This window comes from Tamandua tetradactyla, chromosome 6, assembly GCF_023851605.1.
Source record: "Tamandua tetradactyla isolate mTamTet1 chromosome 6, mTamTet1.pri, whole genome shotgun sequence".
Taxonomy (NCBI): domain Eukaryota; kingdom Metazoa; phylum Chordata; class Mammalia; order Pilosa; family Myrmecophagidae; genus Tamandua; species Tamandua tetradactyla.
Window position 1 is genome coordinate 175133332 of NC_135332.1, and position 22118 is coordinate 175155449.

Below are 22118 nucleotides of genomic sequence, written 5' to 3' on the forward strand. Positions count from 1 at the left end.
TATGGCTCTCAGTCAAATGCTTTGGAAATATCAATTAAGATATCAAAGGTATACATTTTTATTAATCAGACCTGTCACCAGAGCTTTAGCCAAAGCCAGTTTTTCCGCATTGGCCGTGCTACGTTTCCCGAATGACTGTGTTCATTCATTCAGCAAGTATCAGTGGAGGACTAACGCGTGTGCCGGGCGCTGTGCTCAGGGCTGGACTGCGGTGGCACACGGGAGAATCAAGGTCCCTGCCCTCGTGGAGCTGCCACCCTGAGGCGCATCATACAGCAGAACTGATGGCTTAGGCACCGCTTCCAAGTTTCCCCTGCATCTTCTTTGCTAATGCTCACACCTCCCTCATAAGATGCTTTCTAGAATGATCCCATTTTACAGACAGAGGGAGTGAGGCTCCTGGAGATGTAGGAGATGCCAATTGATAGAGCGAATGTCTGGTGGTATCAGGAGTCAAACCCAAGCACTCCCTCTACTGCATGCATTCTCACCCATTTTGCTGCACTGACTTATGAATTTGTCATACTGCTGCCTTCTATTTGGGAGGAAATAGAGGCGTGAAAATGTCCTAAGGATTCTAATACAATGAAAGTCATGAATGCAGGCATCTCATCTAGCAGTGGCAGGCTAACCTTACCACCACACGGTTCTGTGGGTACGTCTAAATGCTCACCTCCAAGGCGAACCCTTCCTCACTGTCCCCAGTCAGGATGATGGACCCCCGCTCTGGCTTCCCCAGCCCTGCAGCTCAGGATTCCATTGGACAGGATGCACCAGGACCCAGCGATTGGATTGGTTTGCAAGAGCCCAGGGTTTGTCCCCTCCCACTGTTCCTATCAAAAGGAATAAAAATATATACTATTGTGTTAGTTAGATTCAGTTGTCAACTTGGCCAGGTGAGCATACCTAACCTTGTTGCTGCGGACATAAGCCAACAGTACGTGAACCTCATCTGTTGCCAATTACATCTGCAGTCAGCTAGGAGGCGAGTCTGCTGCAATGAGTGACGTTTGACTTAATTGGCTGGTGCTTAAATGGGAGATCGCAACATAGCACAGCTAAGCAGCTTGGCATTCCTCATCTCAGCACTTGCAGCTCAGCCCGGGCCCTTGGAGATGGAGAAAGAAATTACCCCGGGGAAAGTTGTTGGAACCCAGGGGCCTGGAGAGAAGACCAGCAGAGACCATTCTGTGCCTTCCATGTAAGAAAGAACCTCAGTGGAAAGTTAGCTGCCTTTCCTCTGAAGAACCAACAAAATAAATCCCCATTTATTAAAAGCCAATCCGTCTCTGGTGTGTTGCATTCCGGCAGCTAGCAAACTAGAACAACTATCAATAAGGTATATTTTTATTTCTCCCCATCTAGATTATAAGTCCCAGAAGAGGAGAGTCATGTCTTCCTCTTCTCTCTCATATTGCATCCAGCACAATGCCTGCCTCCTCTTAGGTGCTTCAGAAAGACATTGAAATAATTCAACTCAGTAGACATTTAACTTGCATTTAATCTATGCCAAACACAGTGTGAGATGCAGCAGGGGAGCACAAAGGTGACAACGGTTCCAGGGAGCACGGGCCCACGATCAGGATGGGGGCAGGGAGCCCACGATAGAAGAGATGACACCCACAGGGCAGTGAGCCAGGCCCAGAGCAGGTGGACAATGTGTGCAGACATCCACAGTGGGAAAGAGTCCATATAGAATACAGAAAAGCAAGTGCATTGCTTTTATGATGGCTGTGTGCAAAGCGAAGCTTCAGTCTAAACAACGTACTTTTGACAAAAGAAGCACATTGGCTGCAGGGCATCAGGCAATGAGAGGGACACTGGGTGACTGTCAACTTAAGGCAGCTGGGCAGGAAACACAGTGCTCTGAAATGGGCTGGAGAGCTGAGAGTCAGCAAGGCCACCTTCCCCTGGGCTTCTCGGGTCTAGTACTGAGGCTGAGAAAGGATGATGGCAAATGGACAGCTGAGGAAAAGGAAGGAAGGATGGGTCCCCCTGGATGGGAATCTTCCTTGCATTGTATTTTTTAGCTATATAAATCTGCCTTCCCGAGGAGCTGGAGCTGTTGCAATGGTCCTCTAGTTTTCTTAGCTTCAGGCCCCACCCCACCCCCCACCCCCTCCATCCACACATCAGCCAGGGCACTTTCTGTATGTAAATCCAAGCACATGGCCCTCCGGCTTAAAGCCCTTCAGCAGCTCCCAAGTAGCAACAGTGAAAGCTTAAGCTTCTAAGTAAGGGATTTCAGGCTTATTTTCTGGCTTCTCTCTTTACTTTATGGCTCCATGTGCACCTTTCCGCCTTCAACCCCCACTGGCCCCCGTGCCCATCTGTCCAAGCCTCAGCTTTTGCTTCCAGTGGCTCCAGTGTCAGGGACAGCTGTGGTCATCAGGAACAAGGAGAAGAAAGGAGGTGGCGGTGAGGATGAAAGGGATGGTGATGTTGACAGTAATGACTATTATGATCTGGGGTGTGTTCAGGTCTTTGCAGTAAACTAGGGCGGCAGTTGTCCATAGTACGTGAACAACAAACATTGATTTCCACCAGTAGAGCTGTCACCTAAGCCAAAAAGCTACTTGGGGTGAACTGAGTTTCCATCATTGGACTGTTCAAGCTGAATTAGGATGAAAATTTAACAGGACATTTATAAATTAAACATATTAATCTATTTCCCACCTTCTTATGTTCATTACTTCTACTTCCAATCCTAAATTGTAGGGGATGAATGCATGACTCAAAAATCCTCCTCAGTAATTAATGCATATATACATACAATAATAGTAACAGTGTCAACTTCCTCATCATGAGGTCAGTAGATCCTTTATATTGATTTGATAGCTCAGCCTTATCGAGAACCAGCATAAGAAATAGGCAATGAGTAATTATGCTTAATAAAATTGCTGTTAACCTCTTCAATGACATCATCTATTTAAAGCCTGTGGAAAGCATGAGGACTTTTACCGGAATGTCAGCTATTAAAAGAAGAGCATCACCCTGGCATGATGATTTTGTGTAGGACCGATGGAGTCACCACTTGGCAGATCCATTAGGTCATCTTTCCTTGGCATGGTCCCTGTTTATCTGTTGGTATGGAAATATTCTATCTGCGATTTTTAGCCTTACCCAGGATGTGAGCCAGAGAGAGGCATCCTAGAAGCTGATGGAAGTTCTGGCATGGGACCTGATGAGACCCAAGTTTATCTCATCCTCTTGGGCATAAAATTCTACTGCCATGTATCCTTCAGAGAAGCCAGAACTAGCAACTGGCCTCTACCTACAGCCTGGGCTATTGCCCTTGATAGATTCATTCATTGTTAAATATTCATTAAACATGGGATATTGAGAATGTTCCAGTGAGCAAGCAAACCTGACCTACTCCCTTTCTTCACTGCACTTATAGGCTGGTGGGAAAGACAGACATGGAACTAATCTTACAGCACACACACACAAACACACATAGAGACACTGCAGCATGTATTATCTAAGAAAAGTATGGGGGGAATTGAAACTGATTAGGCTGTGACCTAATCTCTGTGATCTAATCAGAGAAGGCAGAGTAACTTTCCTGGGGAAGGTGCCTGAGCTGAGAATGAGGAAAGGGCATCCCAGGCAGAAAAGGAACAGAAACTCAGCTAGCTCAGAGGCAGGAGAAGACATGGATCTTTCAAGGAACTTAGTGAATAGCACTGTGACTTGAGGAGAGAACGCAAGATGAAGAAGGGAAATTTCTGAGGGAGATAGAGGCCAAATCTAAGAGGCGGGTCCCAGGAAGGAGTTGGCCTTTGTCCTAAGAGTGATGGGAAGCTACTGACATTTACTGAAGAAGTAGAACCATCATTTAGAAAAACTTCATCTTGGTGATACTGTGGATAACAGCTGGGAAGGAAGGAAAAGTGTACACAGGGAGGTTACTGTTTTCCAGATAAAGACTGATGACCTCCTGCACTGGAGAAGAAGGAGCAGAGATAAAATTGTATGGACTAGAGGATATTCAGGAGGCAAACTCATCAGGAACTACAGGAAAATTACAGATGGAACATCTTTAGTTCCAGCAGCTGAACACAATGGTGTCAACAAAAGATGGCCTATCAGTTTTTAATGGACTAGACATAGGGAGTGAGAGAAAAAGAAGTGATAAGGTTGCCCTTTGAGCTTTCGAGTCTGGCCACAGCAAGGATGGAATAGAGAACTTTGAGTTCACTGCAATCAAGAGTCAGGAGGAGGACAAGTTTAGAGAAAGAGCTTAATTTAAATGCCCAGTATTCTGTTCTGACACTTAAAAGATTTCTTGGACTTCTTTTTAGAACCCAATTGTTCTATATCAGATGAATTATTTATAACTTAAAGAGCCACAGAGTCAAAAGCCTCAAATTAGAAAGGAGCTTAAAAATCATTTAGTTGAACCCATTCCCCTTTGCCCAAAATCTATGACAATGGGATATCTAGCTTCTATTGAGCTCCTCCAGAGCTGGCTTTTTAATATCACAAGGCTGGTTCACTTTCAGAGTTATAAATAGGAAGGCATCAGCATCTTCTCTTGGGAAATAGTCCTACAAGTCTTCTCCATCCGTAATTGTTACCTGGCATTTCTTTTATTGCTATAAATTATACATCAGCTAACTCAACATCTGAACTGGATCTTTCTGTTTTCAAGTCTCAATTATGGAGGAAAGGAAAACAGAAATGAAAATGGTCCTATATGTCTTTCATGGTCAGATTCCTAAGAATGTTAAGATAGAAGGATTACAATGTAATATCAAGGAGTAGTCAATGTTACTCATTGGATGAGACAAACCATGGATATATTTTACAGCTTGTATTAATTAGACATTGAATTTGGATGTTGGTAACAGAGAACTAAAATAATAGTGGACTAAACAAATCTGCAGTCCATTTTATGTCACATAAAAAAGTCTAGGAATAAAGCTGTCCAGGGCTAGTATCGTGACTTCATGGTAGTGTCTGTGTCCTAGGATTCTTACGGTTTTGTGGTCCACCATGCTTGCCATGTGGTTTCCATCCTCAAGACCACCTCATGGTCCAAGATGGTTGGTGGAGCTGCCATTACATCTGCTTATCAGGCAGAAAGATGGCAAGAGGAGATGGCGTGGGAGAAAAAAGGAGTGCTTCCCAAATGAAATGGGCATCTTTTAAATGTTTTCTGATATCCTCCTGTAATGAGTACCATTTATATCTCATAGGCTTCCCTTAGCGACAAAGGAGGCAAGTATATATAATCTACTTTCCCTGTCAAGATAAGATTTGGGTTCTATTTGCAAGGGAAAAGGGGCAATGCATATTGGTAGACAACCAGCTATTGGAAACACAGTCTGTCTGCAGAAATCTGCCCCAGGTAGACAGGTGTTTTCTCAACCCTCATTTTAAAGCATCTATAGAAACAATGGATATTGTTAATTCAGGATCATGAGAGCAAATAGCTTTGGATTATTTTAAATAACAGAAGCAGAAGAGAGCACATAAGCCATGTAAGTATCAAGGTATGAAATCCATTGTACCTCTCTGCAAAGCCACATAAGATGCAGCCTATGTATTCCTATAACTTCTTTCTCACCTTTTTGCTCCAGTAAATAGAAATGGCTTGAAGGCAGGAAAGATACCTGATTTGACTTTGCATCCTTAAAGTTTAGTGCAGAGTAGACAGCTGACACATGAAAGGAAAATGAATTATTAAATGTGAATATGCATTTACTTAATAGACAGCCTGGCATATGCAAGGTGTTGGTGGGGTAGATGGAAATCCATATATGCTTGGAGCCGATCAGACTTGAGTTGGAACCCTTGCTTGTCCACATACAGCTGGAATGACTCCAACCCAATTAATCTTTCTGAATCTTGATTTCCTCATTTTCAAAATGTAGATTCCAATGCTACTGTGCAGGAACAGCATTCTGATTGGATAGGAGGTGGGTAACCTACATAGCAGAGACATGAGAGGTGCACAGTGGATGTTAGACCTTAGAACTCTTTGACCTTGGCTGAGGATACTCTGAAACCAAAGCACCCGTCTTCAGTCCTGATGCACACACACACATACACCAACACTGGACAAGACACTGCCAGATGCCACTGTGTTCCGTTACCTGGTGCTCCCTTTAGGAACATCTAAATTAAGTCCTCAAAGCTTGAAGACTGGGAAGGGGTCTTCTAAGAGTGATTCTCAAAAGGTGTCCGGTGGAACCTTGGTGGGTTGGGAAGGAGGAAAACAGCCATGCAGCAAGGAGCGAGGTGAACTGGGTCTCCCTCCATGTCTCAACCAATGCAGTGCCACTGTCATCAGCTTTCTATCTTAGTGTTTAGTCCAGTTTGAAAACAGATTCACTGCTATTCTAAAAGCTTCTTTTATTGTATTTATTGGAGAGAACCTGCTATTTCCTTGTTCTGAGTTTTCCTACTAATGTGATAAACAATTGATTAGTTTTGCTGTCTGTTAATGGTTGTTTAATATTGGGTGGAGTCCTAGTTTAAAATAGCTCCATGTGCATGGGAGAGGCCTGAAACACAAATATAACTGGATTTTTAAATGATCATTTCTGTCATTTTTATGCATAAATGACCTTGAGTCCATGGCTGGCCAGGTCCCTTTTGCAGGATGTCAAATGGCAATTTAGTCTGTGGATTCATGCACCAAATTAGGAAGAAGGTTACATAAGAAAGGACTTCAGTGTGGAGGACCAAGAAAATGAAGATCAGCATCGAGAACGAAATGGTTTCCTTCCCTTATAAAAACGTTCTGATATGTGGCAAAATCCTAGTGGCAGATATTCTTATACCCGGACAGGGCAGTGAGGAGGGTAGGATGGAATCTAGTGGGCCTCCTCTCATCCTGAAGGGCAGTTCCTGCTTCTAGTGGGCAATGATTCTTATGACTAGAAACGGTCCAGATGGCAGAGCCCTCCTGCTTCATCCACAGCTCAGGCAATCACACATGGGCTGTACTGCCTGTGACCAGCAGAGTCTATGCCAGTGAGAGGGCAAGTCAGCCTGCTACTGGGGACAGCAATAGACCCAGCTGGGCTACAGAAATAATAATAATGATAATACAAATAAAATGAATGATAATCGCTACTGATTGGTTCAAAATGCTTTCATATTTATTAACTGCTTTCTTATTTATAAACAGTGATGCTTTGACAGCAGGTGCCTTATCCTCATTTTATTATGGACGAAGCCACTCACATACAGCAGGACAAAGTGAGTTCCTCAAGGCTACACTGTCTGCTTCCTGGGGTCCTTTGACGATTAGGAGGCATCCACAAAAGCCGAGATTCCAACTGTGGATTCTCAGGCTCCATAAATGCCCGATCAGTCACTGCTGAGTAAGACTGACATAAAATGGCTTGTTGATCACAGCTGATATGCACATTTGGAAAAAGCCAGAGAGGCAATTCTGACAAGTACCACAAAGTCACTAATTAAATATTCAAAAGAAACAATTGCCTGTCAATTAAATATTGCAGTTACTATTCCCCTTGAAACAGATCAAACATATGACTAAAATGGCACATGGTTTTACAACTCGTGGTGTCAATATAATTAAGCCACCAGGAGAAATTAAATATTAAATACCATCTAATAAGTAATTCTCTCAGTATCTGTACAGCATTAGTCATATTTCTCTTCCTAAGAATCTCAGGGGTCAAAGACCCCGACAAACTCTCTTTTTTCTAAGAATTGCCATTATCTGATCTTTTGAGCCAAATAAACCAGGTAAAACACAACCCCCCCATTCCCATTCATCATAATTCATGGGATTAAAAAGTTTTAGAACTGTGAGGGACCTCCAAAATCATTTCATAGTGATGGAGTTTTAGAGGAACAAAGAATGCATTTTGAGGCCAATATAGGTTGCGTGATATGAACAAAGTTGCACTGTATTGGATGACAAATCTGAGATGGGTCTTTTGATAAATCTTCTGATGCTATTTTCAATAGCATGTGCTGGCCCCCTGGGCCCATAAGGCAAAACAAACAAACAAAAAATCATCATTATAGGCACTGCTACCATTGGAAAACAAATTTAATTTTTCTTCTTATTTATTTCTTTTAACTTACTACCTCTGAAACTAGCAGAGTTCATTGAGATAAAGTCACCTTTAATACTATCAAATCCAGTGGTCAACTTCAGAATCAGACAGAATTGGATTAGAATTCCTCACTAGCTGTGTGTCTGAAGGGAAATTATTTAACCACTCTGAGTTCAGCAACCTTTTAAAGGGAAGCAGCAGTACTCATGCTTATCTTGCTAAGATGAATTTTCAAGCCTATTCTCCACAAGGCTCTGCTTTCAGTTTCCCACCCGATGTGCCAGCTTCTTTTCCAGGTACATATAAAGGGCAGCCCCTATCCTCCCAGGCCATATGGTTTAGGGCTGGAGACAAAGAAGTTCCTCCTGCCAACTTATATTACTCCTTTCAGTTTTGGATCAAGAATAGTTTCCTCATCCCAATTCAAACTAGGTTTTTCTTTTTTCATAGAAACAAGGGATAGGATTGGGGTGAAGCAAGCTAAGGTGCCTAAGACAAAAAGTTTAAGGAAATGCTCATTCTCAGGCTCAGCGCTATGTGTCAGCGCCTTTTACATTTTGCATCCTGAAGCCTCGCTTGCCTCACCTTGGACGGGGCCCTGCACCGAGCACCAGCTGGCTTAGAAAGCACTTAACTCAGTTTGGAATTATTTGCTTCATTTAAGTCATTATTTGATGAGTGGCTATCTCACAGTCTAAATTATGATCTCTTAATAGTAGGAATCTGGCTTTTTCTTTCTCTCCACAGTATCCCAGCACTAGCAACCAACACATAGCTGGTGCCCCACAAATATTTGCTGTAAGAGGGAATGAGGGATGATGGATGGATGGATGGATAAAGAACTAGGAGAAGCCAGAGACAGGGACCAAAATCCACTTTCTGGGGGAGCAGAGAAAGGACTTTTTGGCAGGTGGGGTCTGGGCTGAATCCCAAAGTCTTTCAACCCAAATTCGTGATCTGCAGATCGGCTCTGTCCGCACCTGAGTGCTGTGAGAACTGCACAACCTCAGCTTCCCCCTGGACTTGACCAAGACCCCTGGGGCCCCAGCACTCACTAAGCCTGAGAAGTACCGGTCTGCTGAGCCAGGTGAGCTCACAATGGCCACTCAGGGCAAAGGGCTTGAGAAAAGAGGGTGAGTGTTTTGAAAATTAAATTATGACAAAAAACAAAATGTATCATGCAATTCCTTGTTCCGGGCCCTGATGGAAATAACCCCTCAATATTATTTCACCTCTTCAACCATGCTCTGGGCTCCAATTATTATTCCCTTCTTACACCTGAAGAAAATGAGGCACAGAAAGATGAAATCCTTTGCTAGTGTTGTAAAATTGACGCGGCAGATCAATCCGAGGCTGGAGGAGTTCACATCCTGCCTGGACTCGCTCCACTCCTGTGTGTTCGGGCACACAGCAATACCCAGGGCAGGCACTCTCCCGTGGCAGTGAAAGAGTCTTATTTGGAGGACTGCTTATCTTTTTGTCCCATTCTGTAATATCTCTCTGCTCCTCCTTCCCTTACCAACTAACCTAAGCTCAGATTCTCAAATCTGAGAATTCTCAAAAGAGCCAACAAAGCAGGATTCTCCAATGGAATGCACTCTATAAAATTGGAAACTGGGCATCTGTCTTGGAGAAGAGGCACAGAGGTGGCTTTCTGAGCTGGTGACACCTGAGTGGATACTGCTAGACAAAGAAGGGAGAAAGGGACAGGCTAAGTTTCCTAGAAAACACGTGAATGCTGGGTGATGGTAATGAGCTTCAACTGTAGAGCTTAACCAGTGATAGGGAGGGAATCTGGCGACTGGGAAGCCTACACGAGGGAGGTGTGGAGCTGGTGTCGGGGAGAGCGAGATAAGGCAGGGAACCGAAGACTTGAGGAGTCATGGGGTGGGGGGTGGCTGCACTAGAAAAGAAAGAGCAAGATGGAGACCTGTGGGCAGATCCCGGGAATGGCCCAGCCATCAGGATTTCACATTGGCTGTGGGAGCTGCAGAGAGGGAGGAATAAAGGAAGGCTCCCAGGTTTCTGGTGTGTATATGACGCTAATGGGGATTCTAGTTGGCTGAATGTGAAACATGAGAGGAGCAGCAGATATTGGAGGAGATGAAGTGGATTATTTACTCATGTAGGGTGAACTGCCTGTGGGACATTCAAACACAGCTGCCCAGCAGAGTCCAAGCCAGCCCTGATTCAAGCATGGCAGAGAGAACTCGGCTCCATATCTAGATTTAGGAGTGAGCAACACACAGCTTGGTGGTGATTCACTAGGGTGTGTGTGTGATTTCCAGGAAGATGTGTGGAGTGAGACAGGGGGTGATATTTGAAATGGAACCTTCAGGAGCCCCAACATTAAAGGGGTGAATGAAGAGAGAGCCCTGCAGGAATTTGAGGAGGTAAAATATGTAGCTGGCTGTAGACTATGCCCTGGAAACACAGCAGCTGCTCAGCTACGTTCCCTGCCATTGTGATGCCCCCAGCCCAGCTGGCGACAGAGACATAGAGACAACAAGAATGTAACGTAGGGCAGGGCAGATGTGCAGGTAGGGCTGGGTGGCCAGCAGGGAAGGAACAGCTAGCTCGATTTGGAGGGTCAGGAAACCCTGCACAGTCCTGTCTGTTTCCCCACCACCCATCAACCCCTTTAAGCAGGAGGAGACCCATGTCTGAAGAAGCCATAGCTATTTGGCCAAAGCCACTGAGAAAAATCTATGGCCAAGTAGGATGAGCAGCTGTGGTTTCTAAGTCTTTAAGGAAATGGACCTTCATGCTTCTGCAAAGATCCCTGACTGTCCTCTGGCACAGCCCCCCTGGCTGACATGGCTTGGGCAGGGGCCCAGAGATGCAGATGACTTCGTTCTTCACTTGGGAAGAGACAAGGACAGCATCTTTGTCTCATGAGTAGAAAAGAAGAGACTTGGTGCCTGCTGAACACTGACCGGGGGGCCATGAAGCCCTTGTCAGGTGAGCTGACCACCACGGACAGACCAGGACGGCCCACCCACACAGCGGGGCTGGGGGCTGACTTTGAGCTTAGAAGAAAACAAGCTTGCTCTTACTGATATTTCTTTTGTTTCTTGAACTGACAGAAAAATGAAATAAGTAGGGAAATGCCTCACAGAACATAAAAACAGAAGACTTATTATTAAGCATTTTTTGGACTTTCTATAGTCTCACTTTAATTAGTGGTATTGGATTCCAATACATACTTAAAATTACACTTAATTTTGCTTTTAGGCAGCCTGCAGGGAAACTGGTCCGGTTAGGGTTTTTATGTGGTAGGTTTTAAGCTGCAGGAATGGCAGATTAAGCAATTATCCAGCTACTAGGCCCACCAAAGGCAACCCATTCTGTCCTCCCATTAGGCAGGAGGTAGGCGCCTCCCCCGCCCCCACCAGGGGCATCAAGTGCCAGGAGGCAGGTCAGAGTGGGGAGCGTCCCCTGCACACAGCTACACCTGCATGGGGCCAGAGGGCGAGCAGCAAGTGGCGGAAAGAAAGGGGCAAAACTGAGAGGCCAGGCCAGGGAAAGGATGTCAGGTGTGCCTGTGCAAGTCACCGTGGTGGGATTCAGAGCCAAAAGATGCTGAAGAACCCAGAAGGAAGCAAAAGTCAGGGCGACACCTGTGATAGTACTTGGATTCAGTTTTGTGAGGATCAGACCCATCCATTTAACATTTTCAGGAATAGATATGGACTATGCATGTCCACAATTTCTCATTCCTTTTCTCTTTTTTTCCTTTGACTTTAATGATCTGGATAATTACTTGGATTTTTCTTTACATTACCTACTGTGACTTCTTTAAAATATCTCCAGCAAAAAACTCAGCCACTGGATTTCTACCCAAAGCACTTCATGGGATGGTTTGTGATGCGCTTCTACGTGCATTAAACAGAGAAACTGACTTCTCTTTATTCACTGGTTTCTCATTCCATTCTTGAGGCTGTGGGTATGGGGTGGGGCCATGGAAGTGGTCATTTAATATTCTCTCCTGCCTTTCACTTAAAAATATGGTACTCGGAATGCTCCACATGCCAAGTGCTGGGCTCGGTACTCGGGAGGCAAAGTGAGTAAGACCCAGTCCCTGCCCTCCAGGAACTCATGGTCTGGTGGAGCACATGGGAATGTTATAGGATTGCTCTGATTGAGATCAACATGGGTGCTAGCAAGGCAAGCTCAAGGAGAAGGATTTGAGCCTCATCCACGCTCCTTACCTGCCCATGCCCTGTGGGAGGTGGGTTGCCAGGAGACCCTGAGGACCACTCCACTGGTTTTCAGCTGGTATCACTGTGAGCACAGAGCCACCTCAAGCCCCCTATAGACCTGCCTGACCTTCCTTCATGTGAGGCAGATGGCCCCTCATGCCATGTCACCAGGCCTGGGATGGGTTGAGTTTGTGATCACATGATCACATGATCACAAACTGACCTGTCAGCCCTTCTCCAGCTTCCCTTTACACTCTCTTCACTAGGAAGGGAGGTCCATGGCCATCACAACTTCTAGTCTCACCTTTCCTTTCAGGCAACTCCTAAAAGAAACCCACTCCATCTTTGATTTTTCATACTTTGGAGGTCCGTTGTGAAGGAGCCCAAGAATTGCATTTGCATGTAATGTCTACTGAAGGCTCTGGACATGTTCCATGAGCCAAGTACAGATCTCCCAAATTCCACCACTACCAGTTACAAAACTCTCTTCAAACTTCCATTAAAGACTTAGCTCCGTTACAGCACCCACATGTACAGCACCAACAACTAGTACAAACACAACTAGTACAACTAGTACAAACACAACAGTCCCAGGACTTAGAAACCAAGAGGCAGCCAATAAATCACTGTTGAGCAATTTACCTACTTAGTACTCCTTCTCCTTTTCCTCCTGCTGCAATCTTGATTTTACCGGTGGGGTTAGCAAGCACAAACCCTCCCACCTTCTCTTGCTATGGAGTAGCCACGTGACACAATTCTAGTCCCTGAAATATAAGCAGGTGTTGTTGGGCAGGAATTTCAGGAAAGCTCCTTAAAAAGGGGGCCAACTCAGCTGGCACTTGCCTTTTTGCCATCTTGGGCTTTTTCCCTTCTCCTCCTTGCTGCCTACAAAGCAGATGCAATAGCTGGCCATACAGCCAATGGCTTTCACTTGACATTGAGGAGAAAATACTCCTGTAGAGAACTTTTGTTTATGACACCACAAATGGATGACAGTGCAGGTTTGTCTTGAAGACTCCTCATGACAGAGAGCTTCTCGTTTTAAAAAACAACCGCCGGGACAGCTTTTTGTTGATGTTGTTAAAAAGCCTCACCTTTTACTGAACTAATAAAATCTCTTCTGTTATCATGTCCATTCATTGCTCTTATTCTGTCCCAGTGGAGACATGAATCAAATGGCCATTCTCTCTTCGTCATAGTCATAACAGCATCTCAAATATTTGGAGACAGCAATCATATCCTTCCTACATCCCTTCTGTCCTCACATCTTCCAGGATATCTTCCTCTTTTACTTTTTTCTTAGTCATGTTCTGTTAGATTGTTTATGCTACATTTCTTTTCCCCACGTTCTGGGTGAAACTATACACATATTTTGATCAAGCATTCCTTAATCCTTAGTCATCTCTATTTTATAAGCAATCATGTGCATTCAGCATGTAATCATACAAAAAAAAAAAACAAAAAAAAGAAGGGAAGATTCTGAAATGGTTACTCCAGTCAACTAGAAACCCAGCTGACACAAGAAAAGGATGTGTTTACAAAATGAAGTGGTTATAGATCTTATCTAGTGAAAATTATACACTGGTACACACTTCATGTAGAGATGGCAGTTTTCAATTTACTGATTAAAAAACAGAACCTTAATGTGGTTTAATTTCACATCTAGCTGATATCTTCACCATGCCCGATTTTATCATTACCCAAGTTGGGGGAATTTGTTCTTCAAAGACATTTTGCAATTAGTAACACCTGAGTTTGGGCAGATACAGCAGGAAGTGGGATGGGAGGGATAGAACACCCCAGCAGCCAATTAATGTGCAATTAAAATACTTGATCTAGTTAAATGAAATGCAAGTACAAAATCACAGACAACCCCATTCAGAGTCCAAAGCAGCTATATCAAAGAAACACACAAACATAGGTCTATCTGAAAACGTGTTATGAGTTTACCTTGGCTGTTGAGGAGTAACTACATTGCTGCATGCACTGATAAAATGGCTTTTCTTTCCTCCCAAGATGTGGCCTAACCTCCCCTAAGAACCTCTGACACCTCACCGGTTAATTAATCTCCAAATTGTCCCTCTCTGCAGCAGGGCTGACTGTGAAACATCTCTTGGTGAGAAAAGCTGGCTTCCGAAGTGTTGCTTAAGTGACTTGACTTCTTAAAATAGTCTTTCATAAACAAGACTCACATGACATAATCTGAGTGTGTAAATCCAATCACATTTCCTGGGGAAGTGCAGGACAGATCACACATGTTTCCCCTGCCCCACTGTGGCTGGCCTGGGAAGAAAAATTATTCTGCTCGAGTTGCAAGAAAATGCTGGGCAAGAAATCATGTACAAAACCCATTCCTTTGCTAATTGAGGTTCAAGACAGACGTATCTCAGAAATTCTTAAGCACCACCAGCCTTTAGTTCCTGTTACCTTGCATTCCAGCCCAGGAAAAGAGCAAAGAACACGCTTCAGAGGTGACATGTCAAGTGAACTGCTGTTCTGCCCAGCTGCATATTTTGGACATAGTGACCCTCAGAGAATCAATATAGGGCCCTTCTGATGGTGACAGGAAAGGTTTGAGATGAGTGTTACAAATGTCTCCTATGCTCTGAAAATAAACACATGTAGGATCAACCCAAATAGACACACTTGCGAAATGAATAAATTCACATCCTAAGAAATATTTAGACAACAGCACATGACTGTAGTAGAGTCTTCTGATGACACACTGCTAGCAGCACTGATGTGGGGATGAATGTTTTCTTTTTTTTCATCTTCCGTTTTATGCTTGGGTCCGCTTGTTTTTAATGAGCTCTTAAAATGCCATCAGTCATCAAAGTGTAAATATGACTAATGCATTAGTCCTACTCAGCCTGACATTAGCAGGTGCTCCAGCAGCAAAGGCTTCCCAGTTCTAATCTCCTCTCTGACCCAGTGAAACCAGTCAGGTGATGTTACCAGATACAAAGAAAAACAAATTCAAAATTCAATCTGGAAAAGCACACACCTCACAATCGTTTCATAATTCTCTCTAAATACCCCAAGCCTATTTGCAACTCCAGGCCAAGACTGATGAGATTTAATTGGTCATTTCAACAGTCATTAAAATATTCTTCGTGAAAGCCCACTCTCCCCGCTAAAAAAGAAAGAAAAGCAAAAGGGCCATTTTCCGGGTATTTTTCACAAGTAAGAGAGAACAGTATTTCCATCTCCTGAAATCGAGAGGATCCTCTCAAGAAGGTTGACACTCAAATCTGCTTTTAAAAGGTATTTTTCTCAGACATGTTGGGATGCTGCAATTATTTTTTTTTTAAAAGCTATATGAATTTGCTAAAGGAAAATGTACAGTAATACAGAGATCTGGGTTTTCTTTAAACGCACTTGATAACTAGTGAACAGTATTTAATTAAAGCCCAGCCATACTCATTTAATGGATATTTATGAGTAAGAATATTGTGTTTTGCAGTGAGTGTTTACCTTGACACCAACTACCAAATTGGGTGGTTTCAGATACATGCCACTTGCTGTATGCAAAGAAGTCACAATTCCCTTTAAGTGACTGGGATCTTGCAATCCCAGACACTTATATTTATATTTAATAAGGAGGGAGGGATGCTGATATATCCATCTATACTCACTTTATCTCTCCTGTGAAGTCAATCCTTCATTTAAACGATCAGGAATGCGTATTCTGGCATACACAGAGCCAGCTTCTCTAATCAAATCCCCCACTTACTCGTATCCTAGACCACTCTTACCAGTACAAAAATGTATTTTCTCCTAAGGGATTTCTTTTAAAGGTCAAATGATAGGCTGAATGTTCCTCATTATTAGACAAGTTTAAGGATTGCCATTAATTAGCATTTTTCTGGCTCGGTCTACTGTTTGACGGGATGCGTGTAAGACAGAAAGAAAATACTGCATGGGAAATTCAAATCTGAAGGCATGACCTTGAGCACAAACTAACCTGGATTTGCACATGTGACTGCTTTTACTGGGAGAGTTATTCTGGAGGAATCACCTCCATGCTTGTCTGCTCATGTACCTCACCAAGAAGTGCAGAAGACTGATCAGCCACTAGCTGTAACATTTTAGAATCCCCAGGAGGAAAGTATAATGCAATGATCTTTTTGGTTAAGTACTGCTACCTCTTGGGTTTTCCAATAACTGCTGATTTTCACCATCTTGCTGTTAATGAGCTCAGGAATGAGAATGAAATGGCTTTCAAATGTCAGGCAGTCCATATTATTGTCACCATCAATTAACATAGAGTAAGATACTAATTATAGCAACTGTGCTTGGAATTTATCAGCCTTGTGAAAGAAACCAGCAAATATAATCTAATTATGTATCATTTGCCTCTCTCTATAATGTCATTATGCAATGACTTTTTAGGTAGATAAACTGAATTTTCAGGCAGGATAAACAGTTCGCTTAAGATGGGTGAAAAATCAGTGTCCTGGAGAGAATCTGGACTAAGACACTTGTATCATTGGTTTGAATCACATACAAGAAGCTGACTTAAAATGAGATGGGTGAGATTTCCCAAGGGAATAACTGAAACCCTTGCGTTACCTGTAGAGAAGCTTTGTTAGGGGAAAGGTAAAAGGTAAAAGCCCATCTTTCAGTTGGGCTTGGAACCTTCCGAAGGTCCCTCACTATTTGTAATGCCACTCTGGACCCAGAAAGCACGGGAGATCACATGTGCCCACGGCAATAACCACTTCGTTTGAGTGGGAAGTCGATGACATTATTCTGACTGCTAAAAGAGTGGAGAAAATATAAACCAGCTCTTGGTGGACAGCAAGGAACCTCCTGGGTGACTCATTTTAGGTCCATCTTTATCCACAGTGGAAAGTACAGGATCCAAGTGAACACAGGGCTTCATCTCATGCAGAGCATCTGCAGAGACTTACAGCTTGGCTGTTACCCTGGAAAGCCACTGATGTCATTCTTTTTAGGAAGGACCGAGGATGAGCAGATGCTCATGGTTTAGTTTCAGGGAAGGGAATCGTTGGCTCATTTGTTATTTTTGAAACAGCTGTCAAGGTACATTAACTGTATACTCTCATTTTATTTTCCCGATTCTTAAAAATTCTAAGTTATATGCAAACCATCCTTGGTGGGAATCAGGATTAATGAGGAGACAGATGCTATTCCAGCATTTACAGCAGTCAGTTTATAGATTTGAATCCAGCTGAGCAAGACGATGCGCTGGCTACAGAGAGACCACTTTCAGCAAGTCAGTCATTTCCTCTCGTAATTTCCCTTCAGCATCTTCGGTAAATGTTTATTCATGTGCTATATGGGGTTTCACGCTTTTGAGTAGTGAAACCGCTACTTCTCACTCTTGAACAATTTCCAATTCACTTACATTGGAGGAATAATCCCTAAAGAGTTCCTGAGAAATGATTGGCCTTGGGACCTGGTCTTTGAACCCTGCCCTCACCACTTACTACCCTCACGATTTTGGGGCGTCCCTTTAAAATGTCTAAGAATCTGTCCTTTCTTCTCTGAAATGAAAATGAAGGGTGATACCATTTCATTGATTAGAAGCAATAGCGTGAAAGGGCTCAGCCATATGTGAAGCACTGCATAAATGTAAAGGATTATTCTTGTGCTTCAATTTCATCAGAAGACATTTATAAGTAAGACTGTTTTACACACATACAACTTTGTGTGTGTGTGTGTGTGTGTGTGTGTGTGTGTGTGTGTGTAGATAGCTCTCTCCAACACAACATCAGGGAACTTAGGTATTTTACAATATAGCCTATGCAATGAAGAGCCCATGTTGATTCAGTGCCTGGTTATAAGTGCCTACTGTGTACGTACCTGGCATTTTATTAGGTGCTGAGGATAAAGTGACGCACACTATGGAAAACACCCATGCCTTTACAGAACATAACATGTTGTAGGGGTATCGAGCGGGGTGAGGGGCAAATGAGATCCTCTCAGGTGGTGGATGTACTATGAAGAAAGCATCCCTAGTAGCATGTGAACTGAGTTTGGAGTAGTGGGAATGTATCAGTTACGTGAAGATGCAGAATAATTGTTTTTGGCAGCAAGAAAAAGGGCCCAGAAGAAACATCTTGAGATATCTGAAAGGCAGGAAAAAGGACAGTGTATGTGGAGCCTGTAAGGAGAAGAAATATGAACTGAGACATAAGCAGTGATGAACACACAGAGGACACAGGAGGCCATGGAAAGTCGTTAGGATTTTGTCCTAGCTGCTATGAAAGTCCATTAGCAGGTTTTAGGTACTTCTTGGATATCACCAAGCATGGAAGGAGAAACAGTACCGATTGAAAACGAAAGGGTTTTTAAAAAGCGATTAATTCGCCACTTCATCCCCCTGCAAGAGCTGGGAAACAAGCTTGAACCCCTAGAGGGCGCCATAGGTAAACGTTTGGCAACCAAAGCCTGGAAGGACTTTTCAGTACCCAGGGAGGGCGGAGAGCACTCTCTTTGTTCCCTGGAATCCGGTAAAAGGTGGTCCAGCCTGTGAAACCATCCTTTACTTCCCACCCAAACGAACGTGAATGCGCATGGTTTTCCTGTAATAGGACCTTGATTTTTACAGCGGAGAACTGTTTATGATAGGCTGGGAGTGGGAAGACATTCTGGAGTTATTTTTAATTTTCTCCCATCTGGTAGTATTTGAGTCGAGTATAAAACAAATATGGAGCAAAATTTACTTTCTGGATCCATTTGGCAAGAAATGTGTCTCTATACTTAGAACTTTGAGAATATTCATAATTTGCAACTTGGGATGTGTTAATCTAAATACTACTCCAAACCTACCTGATGAAGTCTTTTAGTAACATGCACTGAGAAAGGGTGCTACATGAAAAGCAGGGGGTTATAATAAATGGAATTTTCTTCAAATGACTGGGTAGCTATGACATGTTGTATAAAACAACTCAGAGTGATTAACAAAGAGAAGGGGAAGAGAAGGAAAAAGAGAGAGGGTGAGAAGGGAAGAGGGGATGAGGAAGCAAGGGAGACAAGATGATACCTGCTGGTGTCTAGGTAAATAATAAAGAGAATTCAAAAAAATGAGAGCGCTTGGAAGAAAGCAGGAGGTTTAGAAGAGCTTGAGGTTCAGAGCCACATGTAAACAGGACAGAGAAACGCAGTTAAGAAAACGAAACTTTATAAAATCCCAAACAAAGAAATTGATTCTCTCTTACCAAATAGAAAATGTGTCATCTGTGGGTACTAATGGTGATTTTGAGAAAACATTTATCTTAATAAGGAAAAGTTCGACCAGTCAGCCCTTATTCATGGAGGCTCTCATCGTCTCCCCATTTCATGCTTCATGATCACAGCCATAGACTTTCAACACTGTCTGCTTTATACAGAGACTTCAAGCGGCACTGCTGAAGCCACCAACCAGATGAGTATCCCAAACAAACGAATATAGAGCCATCAGAGAAGAGGCTGAATCCTAAATTGACTAGAAGCCCCATAGGATGGGTAAAGCCTAAGAATCATGAGCAATTCTCAGAGGCATAGCACCCATTTATTCTAAGAATCATCTATTAAAACAAAACTGTAACTTTTTTAAAGCTTCTAAAAAAGGGAAACGTGGCACAGAGGCTGAGGATAGTTCAGCTACATACAAAATAGCCTCCAGCCCGGGCACTTAACATCGGACTCCTTTTTGAAAACACTTCACTTGACATGTTTCCCTTGTTTTGGAGAAGTCTTCCAATTCACTCGCCTGTTTCCTACCAGATATTTGACAACATGCCAGGCCATTATTTGTCTATGGGATTTAGTGAATTTAGACAATAGTTGTTCACCCACCTTCTCAGCCACACATAATGGAAACTTTGTTCAAATAGACACATCCATACTTAATGGTGAAAGACAGTAAGAAAGGTGGAGAAAGGAGAAAGAGACGTATAGTGTGAGATGCCACCCAAAAATCATTTCAAATAATCTTCCTATAATGTCCCTTTGCAGTAAAACAAAACCTGCATTCTTTGTCACTCAACAACCACCCCTCCTCAAAGTCCTGAGGTTTATTTATTCAAGCCCTGGGGTTGGAACCTGAAGTGATAGAGGACGCCATCTCAGATCCCCCCACGGCAATAAACATTTTCCAAAGCAAACACATCTCATAGGATTGTTGGGAGTGGTGAGTGAGATAGCAAATGTATAGCACCAGCAATTAATATGCGCTCAGCAAATGGTTCCTTTGAGAACAGAGACTCTGAGCCATCTGCCATCAAGCTGCACAGCTACCCAGCTCAGAGTCTCAGTGCCCCTTAGGACATCCTGCTGTGACTTTATGAGTAAAGCTGCTAAGGAATGGGGCACTTTCTAAATCGGGGTGCTTCTCCTCCCCTTCTGTCACCTGCTCCAGAGACTGCAGATTGGAGGATGTGTGAGATGCAGAAAGAACACTGTTTCCTAGCTGATGTCAGAGGAGAATTACTCCCAAAATCACAGTAGAAGGGTAGAGTTGAAAGAAAGTTTAGAGGTCCTTTCCTTCCACTTTCCTCTCTCTAAGGAGAGAGAAATGCCCATTCACCAACACCGGGGCTCTTAAGTGCAAGGCCCAGTGCCAGGTTGGGGGAGGGCACCCGAAGTGAGTGAAGCAACCCCCCCCCCCCCCCCCCCCGGCTCTCTGGCAGCTATTTATAACTAACTCCCGGGAGTCGGGGGTGGGGTGGGGGGCGGGGAGAGCAATGCGGCCGCGCGTTACCTGGTTGATGGAAATGAGCGCCAGCCGGGGAATGACCACTTGAAGGACCACCTGGAGCAATGAGGTGCCCAGGCCAGCCAGGATGGCCCAGGTGAGCGGCAGCGGCAGCATGCTGTAGGTGGCGAAGAGGGTGAAGAGCACGTAGCCTATGCCGTCGCCCAGGAGACCGTAGCCAAGACCGGCTGCGAGGATCTGGGTGGTCATGGCCGCCCAGGTGACCACGCCGCTGTACTGCAGGTGCGTGTGCGAGGTGGTGTCCTTTCTGACCACCACCAGGGCGCAGATCACCACCTCGACGCCCGTGAAGAAGCCCAGCAGAAGGCCCTTGAGCGGGTCCATGGGGGCCGAGGCCAGGCTCAGGTGCAGAACCAAGAGGGTGAGTTTGGTCAGCACGTCCAGCACGTTCATCACCACCTCGGATTTGCGCCTCTGGCCCAGGAAATAGCGCTGGTAGAGGCGTTCCAGGTCCCGGGACTTGAAGGAGTTGCGCAGGGTGGGAAAGATGACCCCTCGGTAGCTGTAGCCCCCACTGAGGAAGAAATCCGAGTTGCTCGGGGCGCAGTCCAGGTGCAGGAAACCCAGGTCGCTCCCGCCCCCGCCCCCGCCGCCGCTGCGTTCGGGGAAGACTTTGGTGCTGCCGGCGCCGTGCGCTCGCTCCCCGGGGCCCAGCGAAGAGAGCGGCAACGCAGAATCGCCCGACTGCTGCGGCGTGCGGGGATCCGGGCCACCCGGGGGGGCCGCGGCTTTGCGGGAACCTCTGCCGCCGCCGCCGCCCCGGTGCCCGTGGATGAAGCGCTGCTCGGTGATGTGCCGCACCGCGGTCTGCCACAGCAGCCGCTGTGGCCGGGAGCCGCTCCCGCCGTCGCCGGCCGGGGGCGTCGGGTGGATGGTGTAGAGCTCCTCGCGGCCGCCGAGACAGCGCACGTCCGACAGCTCCATGGCGCCGGCCGGCGGGGAGGGAGGCGCGGACCTGGGGGTGACCGCCGGGGAGGGGTTTGCAAAGACCCGAGGGCGGCCTGGAGGGGCTGGGGGGCCTGGGCGGCGAGCCCTTCTATCCCCGGCCGCCCCCTGGCAAGAGTCCTGGGCAGGGAGCCACGCCGGTCAGGTCATGGTTCCCCCCGGGGCAAAGGGCGCCGGGAAGACCGCAGCCAGACCTCTGCG

General features: G+C 44.9%; 1 protein-coding gene across 4 annotated transcripts in view; it reads right to left on the reverse strand.

Annotated features, from left to right (window-relative positions):
• ADCY8 (adenylate cyclase 8) overlaps positions 1-21896 on the reverse strand; it is a 241915-nt gene extending 220019 nt beyond the window's left edge. For 2 of the 4 annotated variants that reach the window (XM_077167672.1, XM_077167673.1), the window contains exon 1: positions 20958-21896. In XM_077167672.1, coding sequence (XP_077023787.1) covers positions 20958-21896 — 939 coding nt within the window. The remainder of the gene's footprint in view (positions 1-20957) is intronic. The other 2 variants (XM_077167676.1, XM_077167674.1) reach the window with 1 other exon arrangement.
• Positions 21897-22118: the final 222 nt, after the last annotated feature.